At 33.0% G+C, this 12,380-nt stretch overlaps 1 protein-coding gene and 1 long non-coding RNA gene across 2 annotated transcripts; both read left to right on the top strand.

The window, feature by feature from the left end:
- The first annotated feature begins 1,359 nt into the window (after positions 1-1,359).
- On the top strand, positions 1,360-10,250 carry LOC112097026 (chaperonin CPN60-2, mitochondrial-like). The gene is made up of 12 exons (XM_024181287.1): positions 1,360-1,515; positions 1,616-1,711; positions 2,079-2,183; positions 2,287-2,370; positions 2,485-2,574; positions 2,660-2,740; positions 3,309-3,386; positions 3,490-3,585; positions 3,677-3,776; positions 3,882-3,985; positions 4,095-4,200; positions 9,898-10,250. Exons 1-12 carry the CDS (start codon positions 1,360-1,362, stop codon positions 10,248-10,250), a joined length of 1,449 nt encoding a protein of 482 aa, XP_024037055.1.
- Positions 10,251-10,262: 12 nt separating this feature from the next.
- On the top strand, positions 10,263-11,886 carry LOC112096806. The gene is made up of 3 exons (XR_002904630.1): positions 10,263-10,316; positions 10,752-10,820; positions 11,701-11,886. It is a non-coding gene; the product is annotated as an uncharacterized LOC112096806 (long non-coding RNA).
- Positions 11,887-12,380: the final 494 nt, after the last annotated feature.

Below are 12,380 nucleotides of genomic sequence, written 5' to 3'. Positions count from 1 at the left end.
ACGCAGAGCAAATACCTATTTGGGCTGCAGTAGCATTTATTCGATAAACATATTCATTAAGTAAAATAACGCCTCAAAATTCTCTAATACCCAAATCAATTCAGTCCTTCTATTGAACTATGTGACTAAATATTAGTGTTTCAAAGAAATTAAATAATTAAAAAGAATAAAAATCATGATTAACTTCGTCAACAAGAAACATCACTTAACTTCATCTACAAGAAATTAAAAACCATTACTTCTTCTTCATATCAATAAAAAAAAAAAAAAAGAGACAATAAGGCTCTCTTAGTCTACAAAACCCTCTCCGGTACTTCACTTTCCCTTTCAATAAGATAAATTAAACCGGAGAGTCATGTTCGGGTTAGCCTCTATCCTTGCCCCCAGAGTCAGGTATGTGCATTCTGAACATTTTACCGTGAGATAAGTTCCAAGGATCCTACATCTTTCATTAACTTCTGAGATTCTTGATGCATGTTTGTGTCAATTCTAGGTTGGCTAGGAGCAGCATTCAGCCAGTGAGATGTCTTATTTTCTTCTGATAACGTTTCTGTTTTAAGTTCGTTTGATTTTTAATCTATGGCTAATTATTTAATGGAGTTGTAATATACTATCAGGTTGCTAGCCCTAGAAGATTGAGTACTGTTCTGCAGCCACGGACATCACTTTTGGTAGCCATGAAAGCCCTTTTAAAGTGAGTCACTCAATCTTAAATTGAAGAGGCATATTTGAAGTATCATGACTTGTTGCAATATCCTTTTTGCATGCATGTTGTTGCATTGCTTTGATCATAAATATTGGCTACCTTTCTCTACCATTTTCATAATATTGCATCACCTTCTAGCTTGACTTGATTATATATAATTTTCACAGAATACATATACCATCTGCATTGGAGTAGTACTTTTCCTATATTTTAGTTCGGTCCTTTTTTAACGGGATATATATACTTTATTTTTCTTGTCGTTTTGTTTGGTTCTCATTTTATAATTTATGTACCGCATATATTCATGTATATATTTTTTAACTTTTGGGATGAAGTTTCAGCGCTTATGCTTTCCTTTATTAGTTCCTTCAATTCCATATATATGCGTGTGTGTGTGTGTGTGTTTGTGTGGGCGTGTGGGCGAATATCGTTGTTTAATGGTCCCATAGGATTATGACTATGATATAGATCAAAGTATTCTGCCTTGTTCAATAGAAAACCCAACATGTGCTGTAATTGAAGATGACTAGTCCAAAGTTCAAGGTAAGAAAAATGGCTAGTCAATACTGTTTAGAATCTCCTATAGAGAAGGGCGTGGTTACTCATCTGAAGGTTTTGATTTTCTATTTGCAGGCATTAAATATACGCCTGTCATGGCCCGTGCCATGTACGGGAACGGATTCAAGGCACTGCTAGCCGGTGCAAATGCCAATGATCTAATAAATGGGATTCATTTGGCAAAAAATGCAGTTGAAAAACACTTACAGTGGAGAGCACGAGTGCTCCGCTCAGCTGAAGAAATTGTTCAGGTTCATTAATTTACTTTGGAGTTCTATTTCACTTAGTTTAGTTTGTTATCATATGAAATTATTTGATATTACAATAAGCTGGTCTTTTTATTACATAAAGGTTGGAACAACAGCAGCAAACGGTGACAGAAAGATTGGACAGGTTGTAGCTAAGGCTATGGGAAGATTTGGAAATGAGCGTTTATTTATCGTCTCTGTAAGCTGATTGATGAATTATTTGTTTGAAAGAATGGAAACCCCTCTCAAGTTTTAAAACCCATTGAAACCCTTAAAATTTTAGGGGAAAAATCAATTTTTGTAACTTCAGTTATTCAATTTTGACTTTCAAAATCTGATAAAACTATGTTTTTCAACAAAAATTGTCGGTCTAAATTTAATTTTTGAAAGACTTAGAAATGGGATTTTGTCGTTATAAATTTTAATATTAGTGGAGTTTCAATTGATTTGAAAACTACGGGGGGCTTCGATTACTTTTTAAAAATAAACAAGAGAGGGTTTCAACATTTTCCCTTTGTTTGTGGGATTAAAAAATGTAGACACTTGACTTTTTTTTTGGGTTGTAGGAGGGGAGAAAATCGAATAATGAATTAGAGTTTGTTAAAGGAATGAAGCTAGATTGGGGTCATATATCCCCATACTTCATCACGAATAAGAAGATGGAAACATGTGTAAGCATTTCAATATATATAAATCCCTAAACTTTGATACATTAGTAAATCAGTTAGATTATTGTGTTATTAAGACATAAGTAGTTGTTTCATTTTTTATCAGGTGTTAAAAAATCCATTCATATTAATCTATGAGGGTGAAATCTCAAATGAGGACATTTGTCGAGCAATTGCTTCAACTAGTTTTGTAAGAGGATTTGTATACACAAATCGAATAAAAGTTTAATTTTTTATTTATTAACAATTTAGTCAATTGATTGTTTGCTTTTGCTTTTCTTCTTTTTCCATTTTATTTTTTTAGAGTAGACGACCTTTAGTAATTATTGCCAGGAATGTTGATGAAGCAGAGGCGGGATCTCTTATGCTAGATTGGAATTATGTTGGAAGCAAGGTAATCAAAACTTTAAGTATTTCACTGATGATAATTATTGTTCATATATACATAGAGTGATGGTTGGTTTTTGAACTGAATGAAGGTTTGCATTATCAAACCACCCACAAGCCAAGAAACTACAACGGCAATCATGCAAGACATTGCCATTCTCACAGGAGGCAAGGTACATGTTCGTTCGGTGTGATTTGTTATCCCATTTTCTTTTATAATACAGTAGAGAAATCAGTTTGTTTCTGACATTTCATTTTAGGTTTTAACTTACGACCATATGAATATTGTACCACAAATGCTTGGCTCTTGCAAAGATGTAAGATTTATATGTGTGTGTGTGTGAATGTGTGCATTGTTGTGTTTTGTCTATAATCGGCTCTGTTTAGTGTTGTTGTCCAAACTTGAGCAAAATTGTTAAATATTTGGTAAATTTATACACCTATCATTTAAAGACGTACGGTTAGGAAATATTATCAAGTAATTTACACTAAATTAGATATGTGAATTATTCAACAAACTGTAAAATATAATTTTATGAAATTTGAAAACTTATGTTTACCCAACTCCAATAAATTTGAAAAATCTGAGCTTTTTTTCTGTTCGATTTTAAAACCACTGTTCCACAATGCCAAACAAAAGCTTTGTATTATATACTATGTCATGGGTAGCTTTTGTTGAAAATATGTACTTAGTCATTTCCATCGTTACTGGTTAGAACTTAGTCATTTCCATCGTTACAGGTTAGAGCATCACATAATGAAACAGCTATCCTTGGTGGGTTTGGCAGCCAGGCAAAGATCAAAGAGAGATGTGAAGAGGTTAGTTGTGGTTTCTTTTCTTTATACATGTTATTCAACAATGTATTAGGTTCTCCATTATGTTTATTAACAATTTAACATGGTCTTATGATCGTTGCTACAGTTCAAATCTAAAATTAATGAGAGCAAAGAGGATTGTGAAGTTAAGTTTGCAAGAGAGAGACTTGCAAAGCTTTCTCGTAATCTAGCTGTTTTTAAGGTTTGGTTGGAATTATACATTTATTTTGGATGCTCAACAGCTTATTAAAAAGATTTTTGGATGAGTTTTTATTCATTTTTTTTCTTTAAAGGTTGGTGGAGCTAGTAAAGCCGGGGTGGATAAAAACTATAAAAGCGTTCAAAATGCCCTAGAAGCTGCCAAGGCTGCAACGGAGGGTGGAACTGTACCTGGTAATTTTTAGAGCCTTTTTTTATATCTTTACACTATTTTTTTTGGCTCTTATCTTGTTGGATTAATTGATGAATCATAATGTTAGTAATATGATAAAATTGAAGGTGGAGGGGTGGCACTTCTACATGCCTCAAAGGAATTGGACAAAGTGCAAGTTGCAAACTCTGATCAAAAGCGTGGTGTTGAGCTTTTACAACATGTTCTTAGGGTACTAGATTTTAGCTTTTTCTTTTTTTTGGAAAAAAAATCGTTTGAAATTAGCAAGCATCAAAACTGTTGTTGAGCTAAACGTACTAATAATTGGCTTGCATTTGCAGATGCCTGTATACTCAATTGCTTCCACACCAGGATTCGACGGTTTAGGTGTTGTTGATAAGCTATTAGAACATGGCAATTTTGACCTCGGATACGATCCCGCTAAAGGTATGTTTCTCAAATAATAAAGAAAAATAAATAAATAATTTAGTGAATTTATATACTGTTTTCATTGATAATTTGATAAAGAGATTCATTTGTTTCTGTTGCACCAGGTGAATATATAGATATGGTCAAGGCAGGGAATGTCGATTCACTTAAATTAATAATGACCGAGATATCGGGACTAATAAAGTAAGTTTAGCATTTTAATCATCTTAATAAGTAGAATTCTTTGTTATTGCTGATTCTAATATCTATGCCTAAAATATTTTAATTGCTTTTGCGCAGTCACTTTGCTACAGATCATTGGCGTTGGCCATAACCTTAGAAGCTCAACGGATTATAATATGGATTATATAATTTATGGATTACGATTTCCACATAGCTAGTCAAATTAAAGTTAATTGGAAGTTTAGTTTTACATTTGTATGTTTTTATTTAGATATTTTTGTGAGTTGTTCAGGTTGAATTTTTTTTCCTTTTTCTTGAAATAAATCATTTATCAATAAATAGGAAAAATCATTTTCTTATTTGCGAAAAAGCAAAAGCATATATATTCCTGATCTAGCTTGATTCCTGAGTAAAAAATTATTCTAACAAATGAAGTTCTCTTTTTCTGCGACTATTGAAAAACAAAATTAAAAATCATAATTAGGTGATATTTAAAGATTTAGATTCAGTGTTGTACTCAACTCTTCTTAATCTTTTATCATATATGCATGTATAACATCATACAGATTAAATTTAATTACAAAAGCTATATCATCATTGATATTTAACTAAGGGAAAAGGGTAGATATGATAAATATAATTCAATAAGCAACTTATGGAGATGAAAAGATAGCTGTTTGCCCATGTTCCCGTAAGGGAGTCCAAGGGAGCTGTCCCAATTAAAGCAATAAACTAATTAAGATAAATCCAACTAAAATAAAGAATTACAATAAAGTTAAATGCTTCCTAACTAAATTCTCCTAATATTATAAATTTAACGAAATAAAGTACATAACACTATATTTTTACTAGTCAAATAACAGTTGTAACAAGAATAATGAAATTATGGAAAAGTAAACTACAAGGTGATTTTTAAGTGGTTTTGAGTTTAAATTCTTACATCCATTAGGTCATGTTTAGAATTTATATAATTCACTAAGAGCATCTCCAAAAACCTCTATAAATTTTATTCTTCAAATACCTTTTTGCTTACCTATGTGGCAAATAGAAGGGTGAAAAAATATGATATTCTCCAACAGACTCTTCAAATAAAAATAAGTTAACATTATTTTAATCAAATAATTATTTTTTTAAAGGAAAAGTTAATAGCAATTAAAGCACTTCTCTCTCTTTCTTCAATAAAAAGTAATAAAATATAAATTGAAGAGAGAGAAATTAACTCTCCAAATTTAAAGAGAGAGAATCAATTCTTATCTGAAGAATTTTAATTGGAGTGTCTTTTGGAGCTTTAAATATTGATGTGGCTTTTCAAATAAGTAATAAAATCGTATTTGAATAGACTTTTGGTGATGCTCTAAGAGTGCATGTTAATATATACAACATATCTGATGTATACTTATGCTATGGTCAGACTATATAGCCGCCACACATGCACCTTATTGTATGTGTCCTAATAAATATTAAGTGAATACCACTCGGCTTATTTGTATTGTGTTTAGGTGAAATCTTTTCGCCATACCAAACTGCTAGCTGCCTCTATGTAGAATTACTATAAAAAGATGAAGAACCTAATTAGTTACTATAGCATAACAATTAAGTTAAGATGTGCCCAGCACAAATACAAGAAACAAATATCAACAATGTTTCCTCTGTTGGGTCTCTCTATGGGCTAGTTTGGTAATATTGTAGTTTTTAAAATAATTATTTTTAATTATACTAAGGAAATATTCAGTTATGAAGAGAATAAGTTAAATGTTTGGTAAATTTTATTTTTTAAATGTGTGTGTTTTTAAAGCAATTATATATGTGTTTGGTAATTTTTACTATTAAACTGCTCTAAGAGTTTAAATGTCTAAAATTAACATGATGTTAAATGAAATTTACAAATCACTTGTAAACATTTACATTTTTTTAAAATTGTAAATATACAATAATTGATAACTAAAAATAATGATATTTGTACTTTGTTAATTTTATATTTCATATTTTTTTTATCTCAATATAATTGATAATAAAATTGGGCACAAAAGAAATATACTAAAGAATCATATGCGTGGTTAGAGTAATAATTATAGTGCATAAAAATAAATTATCTTGATTGTTATACCGAACCCCAATTTTGACTCAATTACACAATAGTCCCTACTATTTTCTAAAAGTAATAAAAACTATGGGTTTCAAATTTTCACATATAAGTCCAAAATAAAAAATTATTTTCTAAAGTAGGTGGCCAACATAATCAAGAAGGCCTTAACTAGAAGAAGAAAAAGAAGAATTGCAGCAAGGATGTTAGAACAAGAAATCCATTAGTGAAAACCATCAGCTCTAATTCAGGAACATTCATGTTGCATCATCAATAATTAATAACAAAATATGTGGAAGTGTACCTAAATCCATAGTGTTTAATTGCTCTTCAGAGTTATGTGGTTGGCCTTCTAGATCAACATGTTCTCTTATAAAATCCTCTAATTTTCTCAGTACCTCTTTCTGATTATGGAATGTCAAAAAAAAAAAAAATAGAAAGATACGTGTGACCTGGAGACCATGATTACGTATATAAACAACTTTTTATGTTATCTTTAGGTATTCTTATTTTAGCTCATTATAGAAATAGAAATTACCTTTAAGTCTCTACACATTAAATGCACATACTCTATTAGATACATTCAAGCCTATATTATTGAAAACTTTAATGGATCACTTTTAATTGGGCTTAACCTTATATAACAATCTGCAACACATAATTATTCACATATAAGCCCAACGTTAGATTATGGATCCAACAATCTCCCACTTGCGCTATATGTATAACCTTATAATTATGCATTGCAAAAATAACCGTATAAGCTCAACCTTGCTGTTATTACTGAAATGTATATTTAACTAATCTGATCCATCATTATATCGACATAGGATCAAACCGTTCTTTGTTACAACTATTGTAATTTGACCCATCAATGGTCACTATGTTAATACAACTGAATGACATGGATCCTGATATAGATGTGTAGCATGAATTTCAGGCAATGTGATCTTAACATGCCTATTTCCAATTGGTCTATCTTAAACCTTAGTGAGATCAACCATACAAAAAATCAGAATGTGAATAAACCAAAACTTTATTTCTGCAAAAAAATATAACTTTAAATTTTCATAAATCGAAATAACTAAAAATGTCTATAATATAAGAGCATTTAAAATCACAAACTTTCACTAAAAATAAATATCCTTTAATGACATTACACCCATACTAGCAATGTGCTCATGAAACATCTTGATGGCAGATCGACATTGATGGAATTTGTGCCAATGTACTCTATAGACAACTATTCACTTTGAACTCTTTCTTTAATAACTAGGAACTTGATGTCTTTATACTTCAATTTCGTTGAGCTCCCGTTGTTATTAGAATGCAGTATTGCTGACTTATTGTCACAAAATAACTTAAATGGTCTATCAATACCATCTATTATACGCAATTCGTAATAAAATTCCGCAGTCATATTCCATGATTGGATGCCTAATAACATACTATGAACTCTGCTGCCATTGTAAAAGAGGCTATAAGAGATTGTTTAGTACTTTTCTAAGAGACAACAAGCCCAGTTAGCAAATAGATGTAATATGAAGTGGATTTTATACTATCTTGACATCCAATAAAATCAGAGTTAGTATACCTAATGATCTGAAATTGATCTGACCTCTGATATGTGAACATGTAGTCTTTTGTTTTTGGCTGCTTTCCAATAGTCTACTCCTAGATTACTTAAATACCTGCTTAACATCCCAGTAATGTATGCAATATCCAGTTGCATATAAACATGAGCATATATTAGACTTCATACTATTGACACATGAGGAATCCTCTGCATTTTCTTTTTCCCAAAATCATTCTTAGGGCACTGTTTGAGACTAAATCCATCTCTCTTAACAATAAAAGTATCATCTAGTTTGCAATCTTGCATGCCATATCTCTTGAGAACTATTTCGATATAGCTTTTTCTGATAATCCAAGAATACCTCGAGAGTGATCTCTATGTATTTGTATGTCTAATACAAAAAAGACATTACTAAGATCTTTCATCTCAAAATTCTTAGTTAGAAATCTCTTGATATCGTGCAATAAGCTTGTATTGCTGTAGGCAAGTAAAATGTCATCAATTTATACAACTAGAAAAATACACTTGCTGTCAGAGAACTTATAGTATATACAATCGTCGATCAAATTCATCTCGAAATCAAATAAGATGATCACTTGATCAAATTTGAAATACTATTGTTGAGATGCTTGTTTGAGCCTAAAGATAGATTTCTTAAGTTTGCAAACCATATTCTTTGAGTCTCCTGACATAAAGTTTTATGCTTGAACTATTGAGAAATGTTGTCTTCACATCTATATGATGTAAATCAAGATTGAAATGTGCCACTGATGCCATTATGATCTTGAAAGAGTCTCTCAAAGAAACCGGAGATAAAATTTCTTTATAGTCGATGCATTCTTTCTATGTAAAGCCCTTTGTAACAAAATGCGCTTTATACCTCTCCACATTGCCTTTCGAATCTCTCTTACTTTTAGATATCTATTTGCAATTAATAGGTTTTGTACCTTCTGGCAATAAGACAAGATTCCATAAATCATTGTCTTTCATGGACTTTGTCTCCTCATACATGATATCTATCCATTTTTTAGAGTTAGAACTTTCCATAACTTGACAGAAATTAATTGGATCATCTTCCATCATGTCAATGTCTACCTCATGTTCTTGGAGAAATACAATGTAGTCATCTAGTAGTAGACTTCTCATTTCTTTAGTGGTTATATTTAATGGCATAAGTTCTTGAGATGGTAGAGTTTGTTCTTCCTTCTTGTATAGGGGATTCTCTAACATTGTCTTGATCTGTTGTGTATTGAATAAAGTCAGGAATGAGACCCTGATCAATGCCAATAACACCTATGGGAATATTAACATATTCATCTTCAAAGACAAAGTCCCTAAATGTATCGTTTCTCACAAACTCAACATCATTAAAAAACCGAATATTTCCTGACTCAAAAATTGGCTTAGTTATGGGATCATGAAATTATACCCTTGGATCTTTCAAAGTTTCCAATAACATAGCAACTCACCGTCTTTGGGTTTTATTTATTCTCATTAAGCCTATAAGGCTGTAATATACGCACTTGGACTTTCTTAATAAAGTGCCGATTTTTATTTTCCTCTTCTCTATTAATTTTTAATTTCGTCACTATAGTTTAATTGGGATAAATTGAGCTCGATTATACGCGCCGATGGTCGGATTTTATTTTCGTAACGGGTCTGAAATTCGCTTAATTTGTATTAAGCTTAAAAAAAAAGAAAAAAGAAAAAGAGGGGTAGAATTGTATAACTGGAAAGAGGGAAACGGGTTTTCCATTTTAGAGAGAAAGAACCCGAGAAGAGAGAGAAAGATAGAGAGAGAAGTCAGACCCGTAGACCCGAGAACCCGACCCAGTAACCCGCGGATTGACCCGACGATTTCTCCCAACTCCAGCCACTTTACCGGCCGTGCTTGGTACTGATCTGAAGCTTGGAAGCAGACCGTCGTATCCCTGCCGTTATCGTCGCCGGAAACTGGCCAGAACGCCGGTGATCGAGCTCGAAAAGTCGGGGCTTCGACCCGTTTTCGTTGCCGTTGATCCCGCCGGAGTTGTGACGCGCCACCACTTGGAACTGGTTCCTCACATCCCCAGCAACATTTCCCGACCAGCCACGACCGCCGGGGACGCCCGGAACTCGCCGAATGATCTCCGAAAATTTGCGGAACTTTGGAACTTCGATCCGCCGCCGGTAGCGCGCGTGGCGACTCACTGCCACCACCGTTGGATTCACCGAGGCCGGAACTAGCAGACTTAAGTTCCCCATCGTCGTTGACTGAAGTCCGGTCACCGTTGACCGGCGAGGGGCAATTCGGTAAATTCATGGACTTTTGGGGGTGATTGTGTAATTTTATTTAAATAATGGACATTTTGGTAATGTTGGTTGAAGGCAGTGAAGTAATTTGTGATTTTAAGGGTAATTCGGTGATTTAACTCGTTAAGGACATTTCGGTAATTTTACGAACCGAGGGTAATTTCGTAATTTCGGACAATGTGATTAATTTATGTAATCTGAATTGAGGACAATATGGGTATTAACGAATATGAGGATAATTTGGTAAAATCATGAAGTTTGAGGATAAGTTGGTAAAATATTGATGTTGGGGGTATTTTGGCAATTTTGGCCTATAGGGGCATTTTGGTAATTTTATACATGCGGGACTAGTTTATCGTTAATAGATATTTGTTTCGAGATTTATTATATTAATTGGTTTTTACGGAGAATAATTATGGTGTTTTCTGTGATTAGGAGGATCCGCATCCGCGAACGAGAATCTACCCGCGGACGTTGTTGATACTGAGTCTAGACATCATCACTGTGAGTGGAATATACAAATTCTATTTTCATAGTATATGCTGATTTTCTTATATAGTACAGTATGTTTGAGAAATAAATGTTTAATGCGTTGATTTAATGATTTTCCAGCGAATTGACTTTTATTTATGTGTTGATATTTATTATGATTGAGAATGAGTTCGATTTATGATTTTCTTATCGTTTTTGAGTAAAAGCATGATATTAGAATTGAGCAGATTTGAGATATGTTGAATAGAAAGAAAATGAGATTTCAGATGGGATCATATGTTTACTATTAGTTTTGAAATCATTAGACAGTACCTTTCCCTCCAGATACAGAGATACAGATAAAAAGAGATACAGATAAGATGAGATAGAGGCCTTTGGGGCCCGTCGGGACACACATAAAGGCTTTGGGCCGTGTGTTCGGGCGCTTTTGCCTTTTGGGGGCTTATGCATGCACAGTACAGATATATGAGATAAGAGATATGAGATATGAGATGAGAACGTCCCCATCTATCCGTTGTGGCTCCGGGGCATGACGTTACCCAGATAGTGCGTCATTGCCTGGCCGTTGTAGCCCGGATATGATCAGATTATCCCCTGGGTACTTGTTTGATGACAGTTTTTAGTATTCAGTATTTAATATGAGTATGGTGATTCCATCGATTTTATGCAGATTTATTATTGCAGTTATTCAATTTGAATTAAATGAGTTTATGATATTTTGAGAAATTGATTTGAGAATTGATTTACGAAATTGAAATTGATTTAAGAAAAGATTTGAGAAAGATTAAATGATTTTGAATAATTTATTAAAGTATCAGCACCTACTATCCACTCACTGAGCTCACTGAGTTTTATACTCACCCCTCTTTTATTATATTTTTTCCCCCCACAGGAGATTTACAGGTACATCAGTCAACCCAGTAGTGAACGTTAGTTTGATATTGTGGTCACGTGATGGTGCTAGAAGTCGTGGATTTTATTATTATATTCGAAATTTGTGTTATTATTTTATGTTATTAAGGATAATCGTTGTATTTTAATATTCGGATGATTTTGGTGATATTCGAGAAGTTGGTTTGAGAAGTTTGTTATGGAGGATGTTTGGTTATTAAATTATTTCGGGAGTGTTATTTTGTCATTTGCAGGGTTGGATATGTTTTATTTATAAGGGAGACTCTGCCAAAATTTTTATAGATTTGTTATTAATTCGATTTTACGAGTTTAGATAGACTCGCCCTGGGGGAGGTTGCGGGGCGGGTCGTTTCAAAGGCCTTGCCTCAGTTGTATATCCCCAAACATGCAAGTGTTTTAGACTAGAATTCTTGCATGTCCGAAGCTTGTAAGGGGTTTTAGCAATCGCTTTAGTTGGAACCCTATTAAGGATATATGCTGCAGTTTTAAGTGCTTCTTACCAGAATGATTCTGGTAAGGTAGAATGACAAATCATACCCTTCACCATGTCCTTAAATGTCCTATTTTGTCTTTCAGCAACACCGTTCATAGTGGGCAAACCCAACATAGTATACAGTGGGATGATACCACATTCCTCTAGAAATTTAACAAATAGTCTTG

This window comes from Citrus clementina, unplaced genomic scaffold (assembly GCF_000493195.1).
Source record: "Citrus clementina cultivar Clemenules unplaced genomic scaffold, Citrus_clementina_v1.0 scaffold_7, whole genome shotgun sequence".
In the NCBI taxonomy this organism is placed as follows: Eukaryota; Viridiplantae; Streptophyta; class Magnoliopsida; order Sapindales; family Rutaceae; genus Citrus; species Citrus x clementina.
Note: the sequence above shows the minus strand (reverse complement) of the source record. Positions and strands in the feature narration are given on the sequence as shown.

Coding starts and splice junctions, on each gene's coding strand:
- LOC112097026 (XM_024181287.1), top strand. CDS start 1,360: ATGGCCCGTGCCATGTACGGGAACGGATTCAAGGCACTGCTAGCCGGT. Junction 1,516..1,615: donor CAGCTGAAGAAATTGTTCAG/GTTCATTAATTT, acceptor TATTACATAAAG/GTTGGAACAACAGCAGCAAA. Junction 3,777..3,881: donor GGAGGGTGGAACTGTACCTG/GTAATTTTTAGA, acceptor ATAAAATTGAAG/GTGGAGGGGTGGCACTTCTA.